Here is a 27,695-nt window from a genome sequence, read left to right as displayed (position 1 = left end):
GGTGTAGAGAAACCCCCTTCTTGTTCCTTTGCATGGAGTAACAGCTGACACTGATCTGCCAAGCTGCAGTTTAATACAAGTCTTGGAGTTGATGGCCACTGTTTCTTTCCTCAACCCTTCTAAATGAATTTAACTATAAACAAATAACCTCTTTATTTCCCACTTTACTGAAAACCTTTTTGAAAGTTGTAGTTTGCAGAGGGTATGTTCCAAATTCTCATTCCGTCTCATACTCCTAGGGCTGTCACCAAGACCTCTCAGAATGTGTTACTAATATACTACTTCGCACCATCAGTCTAACAGGTAACACATAAATGACTGCAGATATTTTTACTGGAAAATTTAAGTTCTGTAACATCTGAAGCATTCCCTTATAGTTTAATTGGAGCAAAGGAGAGAGAAAGGGAACAATGAAGGGGATTAATTCAGCCTGTTAGGCCATTATAGACAAATTGAATATGAGCTAAACATCATCTGGTATTGCAGACGATGGTGCTGCCATATCCCAAATAAGATCCGGCATGTCCAAAGCCTGCAGGGCATTTCTGAGTGTTCCTAACATGCTGCTCTCTGCCTGACATGTGTTGGCTTCCATCTGCCCATTTGAGAACATTAAAAGAAAGTCTTTGGCTGCTGTGTGTCCTGTGCCCGATCTTCCCCGAAACTGTGCCACGAACATTATATGCCTATTACATTGACATGTGATTTTTATTTTGCTACCAGCCTGGCAAACATTCTTAAAAGTAATTCCTTGATGAAACTCTGAGATGTCTGTTACAAGGCCTTCCCTTTCCAAAGAGGTTTTCACTGGGTTCCTGGGTAGCAAACGTCCCCCTTTCCCGGCCACATTTCTGAGTTATTGTGACTCGGATTAGCCCAGCTGGAGGCCAAGCCTTGCTTCAATGAACCTTTTTGTCCCACATTCAAACAACTTCCAGCATCCCCCGCCATCCTCACACCCCCCGCCAAACAGCCAGAGACACTCTGACCAGATGTAAGGGAACTTAAGGGAGTTTCATTAAGTAGATGTTAATGCAAAAGATCTGAGTAGGACAACGCAGGAGAATGACAGGGAAAGTGAGGGATGGATGGAAATGAGATGAGGAGAGACACTTCTGCAACCTCTAGTGCTCTTGGCTTGTTGACACACAGACCTAAGGGGAAATCAATGAAGTGGGCCATTAACTTCCCCTGGCGGCTTGAAAGAGACCCACTTCTCCTCAAACCACACATTCCACCAAACCCCTGTGACCAGTGGGCCAAACAACTGCCTGAATGAAAAGTAAAAAGTGGGTACGTGTTGATTTTGACCAGAGTCAACACAAGTTATAACTGTCTGTGAAATTCTGGGAAGAAAATCCTGTGCATGACATTCTCATTGGCAACTGATACTATTGATATCAACTGATAATCACTGTGATTATATGGGTAATTTCTGAATTTTTTTGACAATAAAGGCCAAAACGAGATAAACTTCGCCACCTACGGATTTAAAAAAAAAAAGAAATCCTAACAACCCTCGACCAACCAGGTGGACCAGCACACACATTCCTGAGGTCATGAGTCTTTACAGTGAGAGAAGGAAAGGTTTACATCCCAGAATTCCCCAAGGGAGATGAAAAACAGCAACAAATGAAAAGGTATATGTGTTATTTATTAAACTAGATTGTCTAATGTTGAAAATTGCTGCATTAAGTTCAGACTTACCTAAAGCACTTCAACTAATGTTTTTACCGAAATATGTATCAACATGACTTTTCATTTTTTCAGTCATTGCCTGAATATGCTTTGAGTGCATCATCTTAACCTTTTTGTTCCACTGTAGTTTAAAAAAAATTAAAAAAATAAAAATAACAACAACAATACAGCTTAGGCACACGTGCTTGGTATTAACCATCTTCGCTTTCAGTTGGTCTCATTTTAGCTGTGAGCTACCTACACATTCACCAAAGTAAGTAGAACACTGAACAGTACCATTGATCTGGCCTACAGCTCATCTGTCTTCATTTGTCTGATGGGGCGGGGAGTCCGACAGGCAATTCAAACACAAATACGTCCACATGCCATGGTTTTTCTCTGAAACAGATACATCAACATTCACTGTGCTATATCACTTTTTCCTGTTCTCCACAGTGCACAGCCCAATCAAGCTGGAACATTATCAGTGACTTAAGAATTTTTAAATCTCAACAGACATCGTTTCCAAAAGTCAAATATTAGTGCTGAAATCTGCAAATATTAGTCTGTCTTCAGTATTTCAAAGTTCACTGTGACCTTTTAAAAAACATTTCAATTTGATGTTTACAACTTCTAGAAAAATGTGCCTTAGACCACCCTCTACTGCTCTTATTAGTGTGGGTCCTGACTGGGAAGAGACCCTACTGACCTCAGCTTGGCATAGGTGAAGTTGCGGTGCCAGTGACGCAGGTGCTCCCTCAGGATGCGTTCCAGATCTTTGGATTGGCCCACCACTGCTTCCCCAACTGCCCCACAAAGGCAGCTCTGTGCCATGATGTAAAAACAGGCTCTTACGACCAAACGACTATAAAATATTTGAACTGAATCTCAGTTCAGAAAGTTATTTCTACTCTTTGTAACCACGTCAAACACGCTGGCTGTAGAACAGGCACCAACGCTGGCGGCTTGAATTTATTTAAATACTAGTTTTTCCAACGCAGTCAGCCACACAGTTACAATGCTGGACATAAGTGCTGCATGATGGTTTTCTCATTCACCTCTACTATCGAAGAGAACCTAAACAAGCAATGATTTTTATGATATAAAAATACCTTTTTTGTCTTTAAGTTTATGACCAAAAGTGGATTTATTAAAATTTAGGAAAACTTTAAAATCTATGGTCAAGCATTGCTGTTCCACTTGTGTATTTCACATAAACTAATATAAACATCAATTCACTACTATACAACTTTCTGTTGAAAGCGTGTGTAATACTGTTTGATTACTTCCTTTTACCGCTCAGCTCACACACAGGCGTCAGGCATAGAATCATGTTCCACGGCTGAAGTGCCTTCTCTTCCATGTCAGGGTGGAGTTTCCACATGCTCACTTCATGGACTATGGCGCTTTCCCTCTTCTGCTGCCAGAACAGTACCACTTTGAGGCATGTGTTAACCCTGTTTTCAACTCTGACAGAAAGGCCTCGCTACCGTATCAGACTCATACCATCCCAACAGGGATGCAGGATGCCTGAGTCCGTTGCAGAGCTCAACAACACTGGAGACTATGTTCAATGCCCATTCGTCCTTCGCTGTTTTCTTTTGACTTCTGCTTCTAGAATAAAGACTATCTGGCATTCCTTTCTTTACAGAACACATAAAACATGATAGATCTCCAACAAAACGAAACTTCTTCAAATAGTTTGCCATTACCCAGGAGACCGAGTAGACCTAGAAAAAATGAAATAGTTACAAAAATATAAAACACCAATTCTTACCTAATTTCTGCATTTACATAAGAAAAATAACTATAATATAGAGCAGAAAAAAAGAACATCCTACACTCACTCTGTTACTTTATTTTGCTTAACAACAACCTAAGTACTGTGCATCAGAAAGCTTCCTGACAATTCCTGAAGGTAACTGCGGTCAAAAGATCAGAATTAAAACAATTTAAAATGCTGGAACATCACAAATAGAATATTGGCTCATATAACTGATACCAAAAGGCATACAGCTTCTACACAGCTGGTGTATTTGGTTAGGTAGCCCAAAATGACCTTTCTGAAAAAGCACTTTAATCTACTACAATAGTTAACATTTCTCCAAAAATCTGATATTTCCTGAAGAAAATGAGGACAGCTTCACTGTTCAGGTTGGAAGGGCATACATTTTACATGCAGGTGTCCATATTTTCTCACAGAGAACAATTTTGACAAAGTACATATAAAGCTGGTTCTGCACAATTACACACACACACACACACACACACACACACACACACTGACAATTTCATGTAACTTAACAAGACATGCATGGCATTTTATTAATTGTCACTTTCGGTAAGATACAAAACACATGAAAAACGGAATCTCACTCTGACTTCAGTAAACTTTGCATAAGTGTTCTAAACATGCATCCATTCCAATAACTTTGGCCTTGACCTCTGGATTTCATTTGCTGCAGGAGAAACCAAGGCATCCATGACAGGCTGCAAAAGCCCAGGTGATCGGTAGTATATGAGGACATCAGTGGCAGTGAAACAGCATACCAGTGATAGTAAATGCCCACATAAGTGACGAGTACAAACTGGGAATGGAGTCATCTCGAGTGGTTCTGGCAGTAGAGTCACCTCCATTTGGCCAGCTGGTCTACAGGTGGACACAGATACATGCACGGCATCAATAAGGCTCGCACCACCTGCTGATGTGCCAACAAAAGTTGCCAAATGCAACCCTGGCTGTCCAAAAACTGTCTTCTTCAACAGCAAATTCTTTACTGACAAACCCAAGTGTAAAAAGCCACATTATTCTTGTTTACACTTGATTTCCACTGTAAAACTATGATGACAAACTGATATAGACATCTTTCTACTTCATATACTGATTACCTTTCCCAACTCAAAAATCAATCTGTGTGTAGCGCGATTGTCCACACCCATCCACCATGTCCAGTCTCCAGTGATGCATGGCACATCACAAATCCATTTAATTCACATCTCAATCAGACACGGACCAATGCAAGGAGAAAAAAAAACTACTAATGAATAATCTTACAGAAACATGCTGACATGAATTAACATTAAATGAAAGACTTCACACATACCTTCTATAAATACTGTACACTAACACTGTTAAGACATGTCACAGACCACGGTTTAGACCAACAACAATATTAAATAACACTGGGAAATTTCAAACAAAATCTAACATGCTGCATGCCAGAAATAATAATTTAACAAACAGACTAACCTCAGACAAAAATTACACCAACTTAATAACACACTGCATGGCTTAAATTTAAACAATGGCTAATTGTATAATACCACACAGAAATAAGGGCATGTTCACAGTTATACAGTGATTATATTATTCCGGTTCTTTCTTTAGTGTAACAGTGGTGTAGCGTTTACAGAAAAGCAGGAGCGTATACACAAGTGTGCTTCAACGGGTGTATGAAATATGAATCACCTCAAGAAAAACATGCCTTACCATCTGAACGCATTTTTTTAAAAATAAAATTTAGGAAAACACTGTGAGCAGTGATGGCAATGAGGTGAAAGACAGTTACAAGTTACCATCCACAATAGTTCAGAAGACATTAAAAAACCGAAAAATGACTTCACACCAGAGTATGTAGCGGTTCAGCAGAGTTTTAACTCAAAGCACTTCTAGCTGAAATTTTAACATCCCTGTACATAGAGATATTTTACTGAAACCAAAGGTACCTTTAGTACCTTTACCTGTTTTTCGTGACAGTTCAACAGCTGGTTACTCTTGGGACAGAAATGACCGGTTCCCACGTTGTAGCAGCATCCATAACAGATGTTCCCAAGAAACGGCCACGGTGGGCAAATTTGAACAGCTGTAATAATAATCCTTGTTCCACAGAGAGCTCAGGTAAGTCCTCATCATCATCCAGGAGAAGTTGTCTAATGGTCACAGTTATGGAAATGGCATCCTTCTTTCTGACTTGTATGGTCAAAAGGGTGAAACAGATTCTCTTTTCTGTGCAGCCACAGTGAGTAGTAAAAATGAAGACAACGGAGAGGTAGAGGGCCAATACGACAGCAGAATACAGGACCCACACACACACAAAACTTCATAATATGGACACACAAACAAACAATAAATCCCATATTAAAACAATAACTAAACAGACATTCCAGAAACAAACCGTGATTTATTGTATTGTATCTGGGCACAAGCACTGGAATAATCACTGCTTTATATCTCATCTGAAAGCATGGCTCCCCACAACTTAGTAAAGGATTTGCATGAACAAAAAGCCCTGCTAATGCTTCAATGCTATTTGTGACATGTGGCTTGTACAGCACTAGGATCTTTATCATAATCCTTAGAACAGCCTTTAATTAGCTGACAAAAGGGCCTGGACAAAGTACAGACATGGTTTAAAATGCCAAAGATTTTAAAAAATTAAATAAAACCTCTGTTTAAAGGCAATCTGCTTTGCTACTTAAATGCTATGTTTCCCTCAGTAACTTTAACTACAATAGGGGAAAAAAAACACACATTTGGCACATTGAATTGTTTTGGATATGATAATTTAAATCTTTGGATCATTTTGTCTATATCAAAAAATGGCCTTTAAAGAGTAATTAGTAAACGATAAATCTAATTTATTAAATAGCTGTTTATTTCCCGACTTACTTCAAATGTTTGTACATGTCATGTATTAGCTAGTTATTCTTCATGTGTAGTTCTTAAACAATCTATACAGGAATCACACTCTCATAATGGCATGTGGAGACCTATAAATTTCAGGTATTCCTCCTGATATGAATTTGTGCTCATTATAATTTTACATTTATATTTAATTTTAGGGGGCGTGGCGGCACGGCTGGCTTGGCCGGCTCCTGCTCCCTGGTGGGTCTGGGGTTCGAGTCCCGCTTGGGGCGCTTTATGATGGACTGGTGTCCCGTCCTGGGTGCGTCCACTCCCCCTCCAGCCTTGTGCCCTGTGTTGTTGAGTTAGGCCCCGCTCGGGACAAGTGGTTTCAGACAGTGTGTGTGTGTATTTAATTTTAATTAAGGCAGAATTAAAGCAGGGGTCATATTTTTGGAAAATTCAGAATTTATTCTTACAGGAAACTGAAATTTTATTATGAATGTACAATAACAACATTTCATCCTAAGTCAATTACTGTTATTAAAATAAACCCCCTTACAATACTGTCAGTAGCTAAACTCTGCTAATGCCCTTTGGTTTGACTAAGCCTCTTAAGAAGAATTAATCTTCAAAGTACACAGAATTCCAGACCTAACTATGACAGCGGGTTAAGTTTCTGTGGATGCTGCTGGCAATTAGCAACCAATCGGGAACATTAAAAAGAAAAGACCTTTGTATGTTAAACAAACAAGGTCAAAAGAGTTCAAGGTTTACCAAAGAGCTTATTGTCATGGTATAGCAGATTAACCATCAATCAAATCCAGCCATCCGGACAAGAGAAGGGCACACGTTCCCTGTGAGACGGACTCTACATCTTCCTGGTGCATTCTAAGGATCGTGATTTACTCACGAAACTGGGACGGCAAACATAGAAAGATGAAACCTGTGAAGAATCCCAAATAACCCATCTCAAGTCTGAGGTACAGCAGTGGGGAAACGCACCTTTAATGTGTTCTACATCGGAGAGTTAAAAAAAAAATCATGACAGACTTTTACAGATGCCTGTAAAATTTAACAGCCTGCAGTTAACACATCACTACAGGGAAAATCTGTTAGCTCCGCACATACTCTGTATAGCCAGATGGTTAGATACATTTAATTTTTGATAAAACTGGTGAGCAAATGAGACTACCATTTCATTGTTATGTGATGGCATATACTGTTGCAGTCTCATACAGTCAACCATGAGGATTTTCTTCACAACTGAAAAACTGTTAAAACCTCATTAAACCCTTAAACTATCTTCATAACTACAAATTATACAGATGATAGCTATGGGACAGTTCAGACAAATGACCATAAATTATCCAGTTATGTTACACAGAAAACTGCAAAAGTGGTTATGCCACTGTCAAGATATCCAAAAAAAAAAAAGCACTCTTCCAACAGTATAGGAAACAAGACCAACCACCTTGAGGGTGGTGAACATCTCCATCTTTTTGAGTAGAGAATGACATGTCAGGTTAATGGGTAAATAATGTGAGTTACAGCTATGCAAAAATCTATTTTGTGTAAAACATGATTGCATATTATCTTGTATAACTGAAATATATACCCTACATATAGTTCCAGACAGTGAAAAGAGACTCAGGGTTAACTTTTACTTAAAATATATACAATTTTTGTCTAATTGTAATCTGTTGAAGAAAATCCAGCATTTCAGTATTTATTGTCTCTTCGGGAGTTGGGGATTTTACAAAGAGCTAATTGTATTCGTTGAAAGATCTTCATGCAAAAGGTTTTCTACGGCCCTTAATGCAACATAAACACTCTTCAAAGATTTATGCAGACACATTTATGGCAGTATTTAAAACCCATGTTTCACAGTGACTACTGTAGGGCTAAATGTAGTATGACCTAATAGCGTTAGGTACCCTAAAACGCTGCTTTGCCTAAAAATAAGTTTCCAGGTTCTGTTACATATTGTACAAAAAACTAATCACTGTTGCCCACTTCCTAATTATTCTGTTTTTTCTAAATTCTGTACTTGAAGAAAACCTGCAACCGTAGTGATATTTTCCAGTTGTGTCTAAAATTGCATCAGTAAGTTCTATATTAAATCACAAAACACACTTTTTTTTCTTTTTAACTGAGAAGATTTTGAAATTAAAAATGCCACTATAAACAGGACAAATTGGAGCTTCAGCTTCACACATTTCTCAAATGGCTACACATATAGGTCTGTATATGCTTAGCTTAATTTAAGGAGATATTAAAAACAAAAAAATTGCATAGTTTACTTTTATTCAATGTCCCTTTTGAAAATGTAAAACTGTTCTGTAATATACAGCATAAACATCTATAAGTATAGTGCGTTCATATTCAGTTATTAATACATACTCTTTATTTTAAGTTATTGGTATTTAGGCTTTGTTGAAGTGATTCTAATTAGAGCTTATGTAAGATAAATACATTTTAATAGTTGCATTCCCATACTGTAACAGCTGGAGACACATTTTCAGTAATGTTCTGCTATCTGAAAGCAATACGCACAGTGACGATTTTATATATATTAAGTCTATAATTATGTTATACAGTATCTTGTTGTATAGTGGTAAGTCAGTAATGACAGATGTTATTTTTGGCCCAGCTTACAGTTGCTGGGTTACAGCCTGACGGAGGCTTGAGAGAAACAGATTTGTGGAAGACACAAAACCAAATGAATGGCTTTGACTTAATCATCCACAGCTAAGAAAACGAAGGCTGTTTTCAAATACTGTTGGCAAAATAATAGTCACGTTTTATGTACTTGTTTGGAAAAAGAACTTGGAAAAATAACTACTCCAAAAACTAATTTAAAATATACTGCCACTTACTGAAAAACATATCTCAATACGTGGAAGGATGCCAGCCAAATACATTGCCTATATATTATTAGAAATTGCAAAGTATGAAAAGTGGAAACTACTACACTCTTGGTATATATATTTTTAAACTGTATACTGAATATAGAACATATTTTGATATTAACACTACTATTACATGTGTAATTTCCCAGCAGAAATAGATTCAGGTTTTCATCAGAACATGCAAACTGCAACAGATTGGAAAAGGATAGATATAAAATACACTGCTTTCACATACATAGTCATAGGGGCCATATTTCTAACGTTTTAACAGAAATAAACCAGAAGAAGACTCACAAGCCATCAACTCTTACATTTCATTCTCCTGGACCAAATATTGTTCTCTTATTTAACGCAACACACCTGTATATGAAGCCACACCTGTCTCCGCCTTTTACCCGCCCTTCCTCCCACACGCTTTGCTGGTGACTAAAAATCCCATGGTGTAAATATCATTATTCCAGTATTTATTGTGTACATTAAAGAAACGTGCTTTCTTAACCCCGGCCAGATCGGAGTTAAGAGCGGATTAGTAAAACCTCGGAGATATAATTCACCTGTGCGCGCGCTGGCTCCCGGAGCGGAGCTGCACTCATTGCCCGCGCACCTGCGAGACATCTATATACACACACACACACTATTCATTTGTGCTCTTCCACTACATATTTGAATTTGAAAGCGAACAGTCAATGACTGAAACTGTGGCGCTGTTCTCCATTCACACCGGGGGGGAATATCAATATGCCCCGTGTTATGTGGCGTCCCACGCGGCAGTGCAGGCGCGTGACACGGAGCGCTGCGCTGCCGACACGACGACGCGCGCAATGAAGGCGCCGCGCCGCGCCTTCCGGGCCACTTACATTTACACGTAATATTTAGCAGACGCTTTTATCCAAAGCGACGTGCATCTCACAGAAAATACAACGTGTGCATTACATAGCAGGACGAGAGACTTAGATGCAGACGTAAGTGGTTCATGGTGGATTCAAGAAACTGTTCATGACACGAGTAGTTGCACAAAAATTTAGTTTATCCACGATTCCAAATCACCTGCCTACTTGGCTAGTAGTACTATTTTTTTTGGAGATATTTTCTAAACATTTACATTACTTTCAAAGATGTTCTGCACCACGTCCACCGCGCATTGACATTGATTGATTGTTCACCATTTACCTGCGTCTTCGGTGTTTGGCATGAAAATGCCAACTCAGCAAAGGAAGCCCCTCTCCACGAAATCGTTACAGTTTTTATTTACCCGACCCCCCCCCGTACACTGAGATAATGTACTAGTTCGCAATGATTTACACAGCAAGTTGTTCTTACTGCACGCATTACAGCGAGGGCCTCGATCAATTACACCGAAGCAGGAGGCGGATTCGAACCCACAACCTCGAGCTTTGAGGGAACAGAGAGAGAAGCAGAAGAGCCTGGACTCCCCGCCACCGAGAGCGCGACTGTGTGTGTATTGAACACACGAGGCAGAAATTACTCGAGCACCAACACGTTCAAACTTTCACAACACCCCTATATTCTGCTTCTTTTTACAAGGAAAAGACTCGCAGCTGAAAAAGTTCAAAGGATAAGAGAACATTCACACATTGCGTAAAGGAGCAGTTTTCTCACCCGTCGCGATGCGCATCCCGAAAACTAGATGCAGCAAGAAGACGCCAGTGAGCGCGCGGAGCCGCCGATGCTGCATAATTTACTGTGGTACAGCTCGTGTGCGTTTCCTCTTCACTGCACTGGCCTGTTTGGCGCTTTGCTCACCGCTTGGTCTGCGGGGGTAACTGTCCTGGCTCAGTTCACTGTCTGACACGTACAGGTACGGGAGAAACTCACTTCTGTCTTCTCCTGCTTGAAGTTCTGCACTTCGTCCTCATCCCCGCGGAAAAGCAGTGCAGGCGCGCGGCAGCTCGTGCGCTTCATGGAAGTCGCTTTTGTCGCCACCTGGCGGCAGGTACTTCCCCCTCTTCAGACAGTTAATATGCCCTACGAATTCGAAAGGTCTGTGCGCGCTCCACAGTACGTATTCTCCTTCAACTCTTTGCGACTTGTCACTTCTTTCGCGTTTTCATTTGGTTAATTTACAGAAATATGTTGAAACGGCAAAAATATTATTTATTCATTGCTTTAAGACTGGACTTTGGGGGGGGGGGGGGGGGGGAAAGCATCAACGTAGTGTAGTGGTTAGAAGCGACGCTACTGCTGCACCCACAGCGCACAGGTTCTAATCCCTTTCAACCTAATAGTGCTCTTAAGAGAGGGATTTACCCTGGACTGCTCCATTAAGGTTGGCTAGCTGTATAAATGGGTAAGTAATTTTAAGATGCTTTAAAGAAAGTTCCACCTAAAATGTGTATTCCTACATTTTTTTAGCTTGTCACAAAGTACGAAAGACTAAATGTAAGATCCATCAAGTAACTTTGCCCCTCCATCTCCATACTGCTAAAAGTACTAATACTTTGTTACAATTGAAATTATGTCATCGTTTTTAAAGTCATCTTTCCATGATAACAAGAAAAATATTTTACATATTTTGCAGATGCTTTTCTACAAAGTGACTTCCATTGAACTCTATGTAGTGTTACCAGCTAACACCCCTTAGTCACCAAGGTGACTTACACTGGGTCACTCATCTATACATCAGCAGAACACACTCTTTCCGTCATTCACACGTTTTGGGTGAACTGAACAGTATGTCTTCGGACTGTGGGAGGAAACCCATGCAGACACAGGGAGAAGATGTAAACGCCACACAGGGCGAGCAAGGATCTAACCCACGTCCTCTTGCACCACCCATGTGCTGTGAGACAGCTGTGCTACCGTGCATGTAGGGTAAATGTAAAAAGATTTTAAAATACACTGCAGTGATGTTTTTCCAGTGTGAAGCTTTCTCTGTATAATAGAACAGAGGAAAAAAAATATGATGTTAATGGTAGGAATTTGAAAATCCTGGCCTGATTTTCTTCATACACAGCACCAAAGGACAGCGCTGTGATTGTCTTTTGAAGTGGCAAGTGACAGAGAAAATTTAGATTTTCATCACTAGTGTCTTTCATGTTATAAGGGATGACCCGCCCAGACCGGCCTTTCATCAAGTCTCAAACTTTGGGCTTTCTCAGGGCCCTCGAATGGGATCTTTCTTGCTGTAGATTATAGCATCCAGAAGTTGAGCAGAAGTTCATTGTAAGCCCCTGGCGACTCATGTAAGAACTAACACACAATGGTAGATTGACCTGAATAAATACTATTCCTCCCAGCCTGCATACAGGTAATTATTTTAAAACACCCACATTTTTACGTGCATTTTGAACTTCCTTTCAGTGACAATCCATTAGTTGTTAAATAACTTTCCAGAGCTTTTGATTTTTCAAAAAAATGCTTTACTTCAGCATTTTCTTCTACATAGAATGTCTTATGGTGTTGTGCACATACACATTTTAATGTCATACATGCTGTATATACCTTGCCTGAGCATGCAATAAACATACTTTGTCCATTTTTTGCATGTGATGCCTAACATAAGAATGCTGTTGACTTTGCAGTTGTTATAATTTTGCCACAATACTCTCAGAAGGTGGATTATTCATAAATTACTTAATTCTATTTCCTAACAGATGAACACAAGTCCACATGTTGACAATGCAAGATTTTGAGAGTGTGTCACCTTGTATTAATGCGATTTCATATATTACCTTCAGCAACTGTTTATTACAGTTACTATACAATCTTTTTGAATTATTGACACACACACACACACACACACACACACACACACACACACACACACACACACACACACAAACACACACACACACACACGTCCCAAGCAGGGTCGCAGCAAGCCGGAGCCTAACCCAGCAACACAGGGCACAAGGCTGGAGGGGACACACCCAGGACAGGACACCAGTCCATCATAGGGCACCCCAAGCCAGACTTGAACCCCAGACCCACCAGAGAGCTGGACCCGGCCAAACCCACCACGCCACCACACCCCCATTATGGATACAGTCTATACCAATTGTACTTATATAGCATTAAATACATTTGTTGGTTGAGAAAGCCTTGGGAAATTTTAAATGTATTTGAAGTGATTTTTAAAGCAATGATAATCAGAGTTAACCTTTGAAGGCATAGCTGTGGAATTTTTGCAAGTACCTATTAGCCTAGTGTCTCTTAGCAGGAAAACAAATGACTGGGAAACAAGATAATTTCTGCTTCTCTTCTCTGGGCACAGAAAGGCAGCTAACTGGTCTTCAGCTGTCACAGGATAGCCTCCCATGTGGCTACATAATTATATTTTGTTATTGCTTAAGAGAAATAAATAACATTTGAGAACAAACTTCTGGCAGAAGTTATGACTTGAGGTTTAGGCATTATGAGTTATGCAGAAAAAAAATAACCTTAATGTTTACTTTCCTTCAGTTTTCAGAGTTCTCTTCCTCATTCTTTAATGTCTCATTCTGTACCCTCAGGCTTATGTTACTATTATTATTATTATTATCATCATCATCATCATCATCCATTCATTGACAACAACCATTTGTCCCAAGCAAGGTCATGGCAAGCTGGAGCCTTACCTGGCAACGCAGGGTGCAAGAGGACACACCCAGGACTGGACACTAGTCTATCACAAGGCACCCCAGGCAGGGCTCGAACCCTAGACCTGCAACACAAAGGGCAGCAGCTGAACCTGCTGTGCCACCACACCCTCTCATATTATTATTATTATGATGATGATGATGATGATGATGAGCCATTGGTTTCATCCTAAGCAGTTTTAACTTTTTAACTTGTGCTTTAGGTTAACAACTGATCTCAAAAGCCACAGCAGTAGGATTCCGCTTGAGACTTGATCTAGCCATCTTTACAATGTCCCAGCAACCTTCAAGTTAGCTTGAAGGTACTTTGCCCTATCCATTCACACAGGGCACTTATGAAAATGGCAGTTATGTGGAAGAGGCCCTGCCAAGGCTGTAAAAACACCAGGGAAATACCGTCACAAATTCTGCCATGATAGCTGAGACGACAGCCTTTTGAGACAGTCTGGGCCGCAAACCAGCGACATGGACTTGGCTCTCCACTAACCCAGATTTTCCCCACTAGCCGAAGATTTGGGCAACAGAAATCCTTCCACTTTCAACTGTAAAAGAGAGTTGTTCATTTTCTCCACTGCAGGATCACTGTTATTCCTCCAAAACATTTATATTACGCACAAACAGAAAAATCAATATTTGTTCTTATAATGGTTCCTACAGTTTACCCTCTCTTCCATACTAACAATAAATTATTTGAGATTTAACTTTTAACTATTTTAATTTCATTCTAATATACAGTAACCCTGCTTGGGACAAACAGTTGTTGACATTGGTTTCTGGATTTTACAGTAACAGGTCAAATCTAAATGTACAGTACTATAAAAACTTTAAATATACTTACTTTTCACAAGGCATTTGGTTAACAATTTTCGGCAAGAAATCAGCAACATGTCTTCTTACCTATTCTGCATAAATTCCCAGAGATGTAGGTTGGCTTCCTTTAATTCTTTTGTCCAGTTTGTCCCCACTCAAGCATTGCACATGCCCAGGTGTTCCTCAGAACTTTGGCTGGTTCTATATATACCTCATGTAGCTATTTTAATGTTAAGCAGGTGAGGACCAAACTTATCTTTAGCTGTTGCTTTCCATTAAATAGACAAGTATTTGTTTAGTTTTTCTATTGGCTATCAACAGATGCCCAATAATGCCACTTGCAAGTACTTCAGTCACTACCTCAAAAGTGTTGCACAATGCATTGACTGAACTTTGTTGGTTCCGAAAAGCTGTTCTGATCAAAATTTTGCGTCATATGTCTCTGTTGGGACATTGTGCAAATAGCACATCATAAGGTTGTGTTCTTCTTTATATTCAATAAACCAATAACTAAATTAAAAAGACAGCCATCCAAACTGAATTTGTACTCTGACAATAAGCACTTTTGTTATACTGACATCAGAAAATCCTGCTCTCAGTTGCTGTTTACATCATATTGCACAAATTTGTCTTAATAATGCAAACAAATTCTGTTTTATCACTTAGTAGGGGAAAGGGAAAAATAAAACATGGTTTGGACAAGATATTAAAACGTATCTTACCAAATGGAGAGAGAAAAAGCCAGTTTCTGGTTTATTTTACTTAACTGTTGCATGTATGGGAATCCGTTTAGTGGATACTGTATTGTAACAACCCGCGTTACCGCGTTTAGGCGGGAAGCCTGTTCAATGCAAATAGTTGCATTGTGGGGAAAAATGTGAAATGTGGGTGTGCAACCACTGGGGGCACTTCTGGAGGAAATGATGGGGTGACCGTGTTTGGCAGTCTGATAAGAAAGAGCCTGGGGGTGCTAAGCAGACTGGGAAGGCTGGCTAGCTGCACAGGTCCTAGAGGAAAGGGGGGGTGGTCCTTGGGCTGCTAGAGTTATTTCCGTATGTGCTGGTGTTTGATAAAATATTTCGGATGAATGCTGCCTCTGTGTCCTTCTTTGCCTTATCCAAACCCATGATGCTCTGTGCCATAGTATGTTTGAATCAATCCTTATTAACTAGCGAGTATATTAAATATGCTTTGTTGAGACCAATGCTATAAATATCTATAAAGGCAACAAATAATCTAAAGTTGTATTGCTCTGTTACCAGGACCAGAGTTAAAGCAGTTATGGATACTTTAGGAGTGGAAAAGAAACCAGTTCTCTGTCTTGGCACACTGAAGCTTCCCTGCTGCCATCTACATTAAGGGCTATCCAGACACTGGAGAATGCCTGCAAAATGTGTAAAGGCAGTCCAAGTCCCACAAAAAATAAGGGGATGACTGCAGAGTACTCTATCCTTGAATTTCTTTTTCCCTCTTTTTTTTTAATTTAGCAGCTACAGGGGAGGACAAAATAACAGAAACAGAATATGAAAAATGACTTTAAATCTTGCTTAAAACAACTGCAAAGGTGAGTCCTATGAAAGCTGAGTCATATTTGGCTGATTGCCAATTAGCAGTATGCCTCAGTTATAAAAGAGGTCTAACAATTAGTCCTTTCACATGTGAGCTTTTGAAGCAACATGAGGCAACTAAGAGAGTCCCAAGGAGACCAAATAGCCAGAGCCCAAAGTGTAGGTGCGTGAGTCACAAAAACTACAAAATTATTTAATGTGTCAAGGAGAACAGTGTTATAAATTATGACAGCATATGGCAAAGATGGACAAAGTGCAGGACACACACACACACAATCTGAACTGCTTGTCCCATACAGGGTTGCAGAGAGCCAGAGCCTAACTCAGCAACACAGGGCATAAGGCTGGAGGTGACACACCCAGGATGGGATGCCAGGCCATCACAAGGCACCCCAAGCAGGACTCAAACCCCAGACCCACCAGAGAACAGGACCCGGTCCAACCCACTGCACCCCCAAAGCGGAAGAGTGGTTGCAAATCAAAGTTGACCGACAAGGATAGACGGACACTTCATAGGATAGTTGCTAAATGCCACGAAAGTACAGCCTCAAAAACTACCACAGAACTGAATCAGCACCTCTGGCAGGAAGTCTTAACAAAACCTGTACATTGTGCCCTTTTCTAAGGCAGAATTTAATGAGTTTTGAAATTTGATTCATTATATGTATAAGGTACAAAAGGAATCTGTTTAAAAGAGCTTTTCCTATTTGCCAGAACAAAAAAGCGTTTTTTATTGTTTCTCAAATTTCTCTCACCCCCAGATGTTACTGTCAATGTGCTGCTCTGAGTTTTTATGGTATTTAATATTCTTCTAAAAACTCTTCTCTTTTTCAGATTGTTATGGGATAACTGTATTCTGACAAACGTGGTCACATCATTACTTACTACCTGAGAATAAGGCCTGTGTGAACTGCTCCTGGACATTCCCCGGCTTATAAATGTTTTTATTTCAGGAAAGACTGTTCTAATTACAGCATGTCAAACTACATTCAACCTTTTTCAGTTTGTAAGACAGAATTTTAAATATACATCAGTGTTTTGTCCTTTGTTTCGGCTTAGGTTGATTTTTATAATAAAGGAGTTTTTACAGGATGATTTTCAGTTTGTAAATGGGAAGTTAAAAGAGATGGGCCAGTGCAGGTATTGTGGAAAGTGTCTGGCAAAGGCTGGGAAAAGGGGGATCATGTGATCATGGTGGGCCCCTTGCAGCCTATCTTCTCATGGATATGAGACATCTTCAATGCAATCTTGACCAGTGGAGCCAGTGCAACCTGTGGAAAAAAACATTTGAATAAAAAATAGACATGTTATTGTTTTATTTCATTTCCTGAAGAACACAGATTTTCATTTTTTAGAGCTCTTTAATCTCCAAACTAGTCAGTGTGGGGGGGGGGGGGGGGGGGGGGGGAACTAAACGAATCATGAATCTAGCTGGAATATTTTACAGCACAAGGCCAGCACAAGCACAGTGAGTTTTCAGAGAGTTAAAGAAGCCCTAACATTCCAGAGAGCGTAAACATTCCATCTTTATGTGAAATAGTTTTATGCCTAGAATCACAATGGATTGTTTAATGCATTTTTAATCATAACTTCTCACCTGTGGATCCTGGCATATCTTCTGGGGGTCCTTTTCATAGCTGTCTAGATAGAGTCTGATGGTTGCCCTAGCACAGCTTGTTCCACTATGGCTAAATATGATGCGGGAACTGTCGGAGAAGATGATCCGCAGGCCCTGGGATGGATAGAAGCACGTGAGACATATATCTGTGGGTAAAACTGAATGGTATGACAAGGCACAAACAGTAGTCAATATGGAGTAGCAGGGTTCAGTCCCAGCGTAAGAGTTATGTGCCTAATTCATCACCGCTTGTAACAAACATCTTTGGTCCCACCTGCATTTAAAGTTGATCCAAATCCCATCTGTGCACAATTATGAGCTCCTATTCTGTTAATACCTGTTAGCATTTCACACCTGGTTTCTCAAGATGCTTCCATCCACCGGGTCGGTGTACTCAAAAATGTCGGCTTTGTATACTTGGTAGGTCTTTTCTCCTGCTGAAAAAGTGTCTCCGATGAAGGATTTGCCAGATATCATTGCTTCTAGGTCCTCCATTATCCTGTTGGCAGTTTCAGGGTCCACTTCCTCATAGTCATACCTGAGCAGAGAAACACAACTATAGCATGTGACAAACACGGGCAGAGCAATACAGTTTTTATCAAAAATAGACACCACATTGCAGCGTTTCATACACAGACAATAATTCAACATTTATAATAGTCAAAAAGAACAATAAATGTTCTGTCTTGAACAAATACTACTGAGTAGTGTCATGACATACAGAGAAAAGCATGGCATCTTTTAGGGCTCCAGACACAATACAAAGACTATAATATACAGACACACACAAGCTGTACACACAAGCTCATCTATGAAGTCAAACTATCAATACTTCTATTTTCTAAGCTTATGCTGATATTTTTTTCGAATCACCTGTCTGGTTAGGTCAGTGTGATTCAAAGTATGCCCTAGAAATACAGGTGTGGGAACACTTGACATGGAATATTACACCGTGCCACCTAGACATTCAAAACAGCTGTTTTCAAAGTGAACTCTGGAGACGTGGGGCAATGCTGATACCTTGTGCTGAATTTCAATTTGCCTGAGTGCTGGACACTGAATCTTCAAGAAGTTTAACGTATTTTGCCACCAGAGGGAAGCAAAATGCCAGAGTTCTCACCTAGTGAAGAAGTTCCTACCATATTTCTGCCAGTGGTCTTTCATTATCTCCTCAACACTCTGCTTCTTAAAGGCAAGGATTGACAGCCAAGCCAGCACAGCCCAGAGTCCATCCTTCTCACGGATGTGGTCAGAACCTATCGAAACAACAAGGGAGGTACGGCAATGCAGTGAGCCTAGTGTTTGGTACTACGATACATGCACTAGGTGAAGCGTCAATTAATCCTGATTCAAATAATAATTTTGATTCTAGTCCTACAGTATTGTACAACACACACACACTGGCTGAAACCGCTTGTCCCGAGCGGGGTCGCGGTGAGCCGGAGCCGAACCTGGCAACACAGGGCGTAGGACTGGAGGGGAAGGGGACACAGCCAGGACAGGACGCCAGTCCATCACAAAGCAGTCCAAGAGGGACTTTAACCCCAGACCCATCAGAGGGCAGGACTTGGCCAAACCTGCTGTGCCACCATGCCCCCCCCCCCCATACTGTACAACATATCTCATAAATCCACAAACTGTCTTCACGGTACCTCAGATTGGTGTACCACAAATCTAAATATTCACTCCTCCTGTATAAACCTGTTGTACGGTGTGCTGGAAAAAGGAAGTAAACAAATCTCGGTATCACTCACTGGTACCAAAGCTCTCTTCTCCACACAGAGACAGCTTCCCTGCATCCATCAGATTCACGAAGAACTTCCATCCTGCTGGAGTCTCATGGAGCTGGATTTTGGTGGCTTTAGCCACTCTGAGTCATATACAGAGACAGGGATCAGGAGTTACACAGTTCACATGAAGAAGTGGACAAATCCTCTAATTGAATGTTTACTGTGCTACACCAAATCTTGGATGGAGAAAGTTTAACCAAAGATAGCTTTGAAATGGAATCTCTTATGAGAAAAGCTCTATGAGAACAGATATTACCGTTCAAAATACATGCTTTCTTGACATTGATTACCACACAAGGTGAGCAGCCCCAGCCTTCTTAGGATGTGGTTTCACCTGCACATGTCAGTTGTCATACCTTTACTGGCTCTCAAATGAGAGAATAATTTATCATCTATATTAATAAATCCTAAAGAAAATAAATAGGAGAAAATGCTAAAAGGTGAAAAGGCAAAAAAAAAAAAGCCTTCCTTAGAACTGAAAGTGATAAAATGCATATCACACTCTTTAAATGCAAAATCATTATGAAAGACACATTTTCCTTATTTGATTACTACTTATTACTCACAAATGGTGCTGAACTGCAGGAAGAAACCCGCATAGACACAGGGAGAACATACAAACTCCACACAAACTGAGCAGGGATTAAACCCATGTTTTCTTGCACCACCCAGGCACTGGTACTTGCTGCCCCAAATAATACAGTATGTACACTTTACACTAAAGATACATGGATTATAACTCAACTCAAGCCATTTTAAACAATTATCAGCATTTTAAAAAATTACAGCAATGAAAGAACAACAGAATCCATCCAGCACTTCATTATCAATAACTATTTGTCCTGTGCAAAGCCACAGTGGTCTGGAGCCTATTTTGAAAGCATACCATGTTAGGCAGGGTACACCCTGGATGCCAGTCCATTACTGGGCATTCATTGACACACTGATTCTCTTACACGTACACACACTATGACAATTTAGAGTCACCAATTCATCTGAAACATATGTCTTAAGACTTGGAGGAAACATCAGCACCTGGAGGAAATTCATGCAAACATGGAGAGGACATAGAAACTGCTCAGACTGAACCAGGTTCAAATGTATGTTTGAACCTGCAGCCCAGGAGCTGTGAGGCAGCTGCTATTTTACTATATTGTGCACAGAACTATGAATAACATTTTTCTATGCAGAAGTAGGAAAATATGTTATATACAAGCTATTTTAAATGATGGTTTTTCAATCTAAATTTAGAGGTGTCCAGAGCAGCTCTGGACTTGGTCCTCAATAGATTGTCTCTGTGTTTAAAAGATAAGGCACTAATTTTGTATTTTTCACAAAAAAAAAAAAAAAAAAAAAAACTAAAAATTTTTTGCTCAGGAATGCATTTTCTTGTTATTTACAGTTTAAATTAATGGCAATAAAAGTTCTTTTTACTAGAATTATCATTACGAACAGATTTTCAGGGACAGATGATGCTTGCTATGACAGAGAAATCTGTACTCTTGATCTGTTCTATCTATCCCATTCAATATCTGAACATCCCATTCACTGCCATTAAACCACAGTGGATTCAAAAAGAAATTAAGGGTTAGATGTTCAGGATTAGAACACAGCATCCATGCCAGTTGCCTTACTTGTCCAGGGCACCACTGGTGGGCATGCTGCGGGCAAACCCTCTCACCCCAGACTGCTGGAAGTAGGGAATGTTGAAGATGTTAGCTGCAATGATGGCCACCGAGTCAGAGGGGTTGACGAAGAAGCCATTCTTCCCCAGTATCATGTTGTGATCCTGAGGAAAGAGAGCAGCTCCACTTTTTATCATGGAGATAAACAACAGGGAAGCTGCTTTAGCTAACATGCAGCTGAGTATTGTAGCCTTTTGTGCTAAAGCAAGGGGCGAAAGGAAGTGGCACAAGGACTTACGCCATCACCGTCGAAGGCTGCACCAAAATCGTATTGCCCGTCTGTCATGGTCTCCACTAGGTCGGTGGCATGCACCAAATTGGGGTCAGGGCAGTGGCCTCCAAAGTCCTCTTTGGGGATGCAGTTGATAGCTGAATTGGCAGGGGAACCCAGCTCTTCACACAGGATTCTCTTGACATAGGGGCCTGTAGCTGTGTCAAAAGGGTCAAAGGGAGAGGCTGCAAGTGTGCTGATTGAAAAGGAGGGGTGACCAAGGACAAATGCAGCTGAGGTGAAGTAGGTAGGTTGCGAGGAGCTAAAGAAGCAGGGATAAGGGAGGTGAAACCACACAGGATTGGTCTGCTGCTACTTTCAGTTATTCGTCGTTATAATTTGTATATTCACCTGGAGTCTTACATCTGCAATAAATATGAATCCAACCTTTCATAACTGTAAATGCAGAGTTTATTTTGACATCAACAGTGAAAGTGTTGTGCTGAAAGGGAACAGAAAAATTAGCACCAATGAATGGAACAATTCTGTGATGTGTAAACTGCAAGTCACCTGAACCTACGTTGTGATGGTCTATTAACCTGGGCTGATGGATGGAGACCTTACCTCCGTGCATGGCATCTATACGGATCTTGATGTGGTTGGGTCCAGAAAGCAGCTCCTTCAAAGCGGCAAAGTCAAAGATGTTTCTGAGCATGTTGGCGTATGAGTCCACGGAGTCCACAATCTCCACTGCAGAGAACAGGGGAACAGTCATGTGGCCTTCGCTGTTCCTAACATGCACAGACAGACAGTTTCGATAAATGAGCTAGCCTGCTATGGCTGGTATGCTAAAAAAGAATAATGTTGCCTTGACCTAATAGGGAAAAGTCCAGTGACCTACTCCTTCTTTCACTAAACAAAGAAAATTCTCAATACTACATGTAATAGTATTTATCCTTTATGCAGCTGCTCATGTGACATATACAGGTTCATATGGAGGATTGATGCATTTTTCTCCGAGACATACGCTGCTTTGGAAAAAAGTCAGCTAAATGAAAAAATGTAAGTGAAAATGTAAATGTAGAGCATCCATCACACACCCAGCTTTACCATTGACTGAAAAATGAGAATAGAACCAACCAACATCTACAACCGCTTGTCTTGAGCGAGCCTGCATCGAGCCGGAGCCTACCCGGCAACACAGGGTGCAAGGCTGAAGGGGAAGGGGGCACACCCAGGACGGGACGCCAGTCTGCTACCATCACCCCAGGCAGGGCTTGAACCCCAGACCCTCCACACAGCCGGCACTGGTCAAACCCACCACTCCCCAAAATGAGAATACAGTACTTTTCAAAATAAAAAAATACATTTTAAAACACATACTGCAGATGCTTAAGGGATTACAGACATGTGATTCACAGAACTGGAACCATAGGTGTGGTTTATATGGCCATGATGTTGATAAAAGGATTCTAGAGTGGTGCTAATTTTGGCTACTCCTCCAAATACCACAACAAGAATTCCTTTTCTGCCCTACATCTTGATGTGGAACCTAGTTTGCAATTTTAAAAGTATCTTATCTTCCCTACAGAAAACCTACCAGATATCAATATTATTAAGTCAAAAATATAAAAAATTTAAATAATTACACAAGGGGTTGCTGTGGTCGCTCTTGATCCTTTTTACCTGTAAAGGGCTTGAACTTGTTCTCCAAGTCAAATGTCTGCTTGCCAGTGGTGGAGAGGTGCACTTTCAGGTCTGGGCATATTGCATACTCCTCAATAGTTTTACTGATCTGGAAGATTTTGTCTAGTATGGCCTCTGGTGCAGGACCTGTGATCAGACAGAGAAGACATCATATTCCAAACGTGAAGACCAGTGCTGCAGTAATTCTAAACGTTCACAACTGAATTGTCTCAAGTTTCTGAAGTTTCTGAAACTGCAGAGCAAGAATAACAGTAGAACTGTATAGAGAAACATGCCCTGACCAAGATATACAGTATCTGTATATCTGCTATGATGAACAAGATGTTCCATACTGAGCTGTGGATCCAAGATACCATCTAGCAACAATATCATTATTACTTGTTAAACTGGCTTACAATTATTACTAGAATGCCCAGGAGGGGTGGGCAACCACTAGCCTGTGGACCCCCCAGAGGTTTTTTCTCCCTCGATTTTTAGTTAGGAGTTTTTGTTCCTTACGTCCATGGCCAGTAGACATACTTATAGCTCTAGAAAAGTACTATATTATGGTAGTCATTAGTCAACTGTCTTCTTTGTTTGATGTACTTGTCTTTCTTGCCTTATGCCTGTGTTAAAGTGCTCTGTGTCACTGTGTGAGAAGAGGGCTCTATGAAAATAAATTGAATTGAGTTGAACTAAATGTAGGATCTGGGAAAATTTTAAGGTAAGAGCAGCTACTGATAGTTTTCACAATATAAACCTGACTATAGTATTATTACAGGAACACATTCACAATTGGAGAACGATACGCGTAGGTATTATTTTTTTCAAAGCAACCCAAAATAACTGCAATATGCAGTATATAGCTACATTTTTTTCTCAAGTATCTTCTGTTAGGGTGCAACTCCTTTTCCTTTTCAGATTATGAACCAACAATAAAAATTGTGTACCCTATGAAACAAAATATGCCCAGTACAGAAAATATTTGAGGACAGAGGACTGGTCACCACTGAATTAGGTACTGAGAAATGTCACTAGTTAAGATAAAATGAGCTTAGACTTCTGTAGTATAAGTAGAGAAAATACAGGCTGAAATGTAGATTTACGTCCTGCTGTCAAGTGGTGGAACTGAAGGTGTTAGTTAGTGCTTGTGGCTGCTCTTCACAGCTTACCTCCGTTGGAAGTATTGAACTTAATGCCGAAGTCCCCGTCAGGACCTCCAGGGTTGTGACAGGCCGTGAGGACAATGCCCCCGATGGCCCTGACCTTCCTGATCATGCACGACATGGCTGGGGTGGACATGATCCCATTCTGGCCAATCACCAGCCGCCCGATCTGAAGAGAAAGGCAAAGGGTTGACTCTGGTACACAGAGCGCAAGTCGTCAGCCTGGATCCACCAGCAACAGAACCACACACAATTAATGGACCTTTTTTGACTGCTAGTCTGGTATTTATGCAGCAATAAAAAATAGGAGTCGGTAATCACAGAATGCATACAGAACAGTGTAATCAATTATAGACTTTCAAAAGTGCTTTCACAATTCCACAGATAAAATACCCTATCAAAATTATTTTTTAAGACATTTACAGGTCCCTATTTCTGGTAACAGTCTTCAGTAATAAATTATACATATGCAATTGTGTTTGATGTGTGTTTCAGTATATATATTTTTTTGATGTTGTATGTAATGTTTCAATGTTATATTTGTCATCTATTCATTGGTGTTGTACTTACTGTCTGCATATTTCTTGCCTACTTTGTATTAATAATCTTTACAGTCTGTGGGAGACATACAAGTAAGATGTACACCAAAAAAATGTACACATGAAAATGATCTTGACTTCACGTGACTGGAGTATTTTATGTGCAAAACAACTATCATCTGAAATGCTGAACATGAAAAAGTAAGTTTTTTTTATTTGACCCTATCGTTTCAAAACGGATTACAGTGGTAGGACAGACATGGGTGAAGTTTGTACACCGGGAAACACAGCCTGTGTAAGAGATTCTATTATTCTATCAATTAATGTTCACTCAGCAGTTTTTCAGCAATGCCATCCTTTTGTTCTTTTGTAACTTTTGATGAATTATTGAAAATGTGCATTGTATCTCAAGCTATAGGAAATACTATCAGATCATCAAGTGAAATTTTGCATGAAAAGATAATGTTAATGAACCATTCTTTTAGCAATACATGTAGCATCATTTTTCTTGTTAATTCATTTTTTAAATTACAGATGATTTCATTTTAACACAGCTGAGCAGCTGGGCTATCTGTGTAAAATAATCTACTGTAAAATAAGCGTAATGTTCCTTCATAGAGTTAGGTAGAGCCAGCAAGCACTCAGATCAGTGTTAAAGAGTCACACTGGAAATACTGACCCCATTTGCAGCTGCCATTTGCACAATAACTTCTATAGCAGTTTTATTGAGATAGCGGCCATCTCCTCCCACCACCATAGTGGAGCCCTGTCGGTCTCTCAGGTCTATGGAGGAGAATATGCTCTGGATGAAATTCTGGAGGTAGTCCTGCTTTGTCTCAAAAATGTATGTCTTCTTCATCAGCCCACTGGTGCATGGCTTTTGGTCAGCATATGGTGTAGTGGGCAGAGTGAGAACCTGTAGAGGACTGTCATCCATTGTCGGGATGGTAAAAAAATCAAAAAGAAGAGGTTACCAGAAATGTCGGTCAATATGGATGAAACATGGAACGGGGAGATAACGCCTGACCCGGTATTTTGAGTTCAGCGCAAATAGTCGGGGATCCTAAATATAGACACTTGAACTTCTCACTGTCATTTGTAACCGAAGATGTTTCCTTGCACTTGTCCTGAGGGATCAACGTCAGAGCCATGGTGTGATACACACTAAGTGGAAAGTGCACTTTTCTTTTTGCCTCCACAGTTCTTTTCGGCTTTAAAACCGGAGCAAGAAATTTCACTTTTAACCTGGGCATGTCTGCAAGCAAGAGCATTCCCCTGGCAATAGAACTGCCATCCATACCCTAAAGTCATGTCAGTCACCAGCCTGCCACTGGAGAAGAACCCACTCACTGCACCTTTCACAGCAGCCAAGACAACAAACACAGAATGACAATGAAACCCCAACAGATACAACAGAAGGTGTTGACAAAAGCAACACTGTCCTTGGCAAGATATACACAAAACCAGCACTTGTAATTTTTTTCACAGAAGTAGCCAGTACACTGTAGCAAAAGATGGAAAAATAATTTGATTGTGTAACAGGAGGTTTGCTAAAACTGTAAATTATCATCTTGAGATAAACTGATCTGGAACAGATTCCAGTCATACAGCTCATGGTATAGTTTGCCACCAGTTTATATTGTAAAGTGGACTGCAGTCAGTGTATAATGAAGTGAGTTATTAAAAAGAACATTGCTTTCAACATGTCCCTATTACTGTCAGTCATAAATAGTCATAAATAGTAGAGGGCATGAACATTTTTGTGATGAGAAACTGCAAAATACACTGGCTGTTTGTGTTACAAATATTGGAGTTGAATTTTCTGATAAAGACAGAAAACTTTTTTCATTTATTTTAGATGTATATTATTCAGAGTGGTATGGTACGGCAACAAGTAGTGTGGGTGCCAGGTGCTCTGGTTTCCTCCCACAGTCCAAATACATGCATTTCAGATGGATTGGTGAGTCTAAATTGCCTATAATGTGTGTGTGATAGTGTGTGCGCATGTGTGCAGCTGCCCTGTGACTGATTGGCATCTTGTCCAGGATGTCTAATCCTGTGCTTCTGGGATACACTGCGGACCACTGTGAACTTGCCTTAGGATATCCAATTATCTACAGAGTGTATTTTCTTCCCTTGTTTATTAAAAAAAAAAAAAGTTTGTTGGACGGCAAATGAAACTTACTTTTCCACTCCCAGATGGTAACTGGCAATAAAACTGAAGGATGGGGCAAGATTAATAAACTCACTTCTGGAGTACTTACAGCTCATGTGTGATGTACTGAGTGATCAGTAATAAGTTAAGCAAGATTACACATATTTATAGAATAAATCAATATTACATTTATCCATTCAGCTGACACATCTCCAAAGCAACTTACAATTATTTACCCATTACATATACAGCTGGGCAATTTTTACTGGAGCAGTTTTAGGGTAAGTACCTTGCTTAAGGGTACTACAGCAGGAGGTGACACTTGAAGCTACAGCTTCCGGATCCAAAGACAGCAGCTCTAACCTCTATGTTACCAGCTGCTCCAAATAGTAAGTAGAAGATTGTGTAGACAGCATCTTTTGAGACATTTTAAATTAGTTTAAATGTGATGTAAATTTTAATGCAATAAAATAAAGAAATAAAACTGCATATTTATGCAAAATCTTAATGTCCTGTGTATCTATTATTCCGTTTTGTATATTTATTGTCCTGCACGTGTCTCACACTGTTGTGTATTTGCACTTTACATAGTCTTGCGTACTGTACTGTGTTGCACCATGGCCCTGGAGAAACGACATTTCGTTCCACTGTATTCA

The 27,695-nt window shown here is 40.2% G+C and overlaps 2 protein-coding genes across 3 annotated transcripts in view; both read right to left on the bottom strand.

Annotated features, from left to right (window-relative positions):
* The window catches only part of LOC108934994 (inactive tyrosine-protein kinase transmembrane receptor ROR1-like), a 65,212-nt gene extending 54,040 nt beyond the window's left edge, over positions 1–11,172 (bottom strand). Inside the window, exon 1 of the mRNA XM_029250561.1 lies at positions 10,834–11,172. Within this exon, the coding sequence (XP_029106394.1) occupies positions 10,834–10,909 (76 nt within the window). The 5' untranslated portion in view covers positions 10,910–11,172. The remainder of the gene's footprint in view (positions 1–10,833) is intronic.
* A 5,437-nt stretch (positions 11,173–16,609) lies between these two features.
* On the bottom strand, positions 16,610–25,874 carry LOC108934955 (phosphoglucomutase-1-like). Of its 2 annotated transcripts, XM_018753192.2 has the most exons (11): positions 25,564–25,874; positions 24,352–24,514; positions 23,180–23,326; positions 22,118–22,243; positions 21,521–21,711; positions 21,232–21,386; positions 19,562–19,677; positions 18,928–19,063; positions 18,162–18,345; positions 17,787–17,921; positions 16,610–17,460 (listed from the first exon to the last, which is right to left on the bottom strand). In XM_018753192.2, the coding sequence occupies exons 1-11, from the start codon at positions 25,819–25,821 to the stop codon at positions 17,371–17,373; spliced, it is 1,701 nt and encodes a 566-aa protein (XP_018608708.2). In that variant the 5' UTR covers positions 25,822–25,874; the 3' UTR covers positions 16,610–17,370. The 2 variants fall into 2 exon arrangements, with proteins under 2 accessions (XP_018608708.2, XP_018608709.2); XM_018753193.2 differs by lacking the exon at positions 16,610–17,460 and having other exon boundaries at positions 17,865–17,921; positions 18,145–18,345.
* Between the last annotated feature and the right edge of the window lie 1,821 nt (positions 25,875–27,695).

Source organism: Scleropages formosus, chromosome 3 (genome assembly GCF_900964775.1).
Source record: "Scleropages formosus chromosome 3, fSclFor1.1, whole genome shotgun sequence".
Classification (NCBI taxonomy): domain Eukaryota; kingdom Metazoa; phylum Chordata; class Actinopteri; order Osteoglossiformes; family Osteoglossidae; genus Scleropages; species Scleropages formosus.
The sequence above is the reverse complement of the archived record's forward strand: the minus strand, read 5'-3'. Positions and strand labels throughout refer to the sequence as shown.

Coding starts and splice junctions, on each gene's coding strand:
- LOC108934955 (XM_018753192.2), bottom strand. CDS start 25,821: ATGGATGACAGTCCTCTACAGGTTCTCACTCTGCCCACTACACCATAT. Junction 19,678..21,231: donor ACCAGTGGTGCCCTGGACAA/GTAAGGCAACTG, acceptor TATATGACTCAG/AGTGGCTAAAGCCACCAAAA. Junction 17,461..17,786: donor AGATATGCCAGGATCCACAG/GTGAGAAGTTAT, acceptor TTTTTTCCACAG/GTTGCACTGGCTCCACTGGT.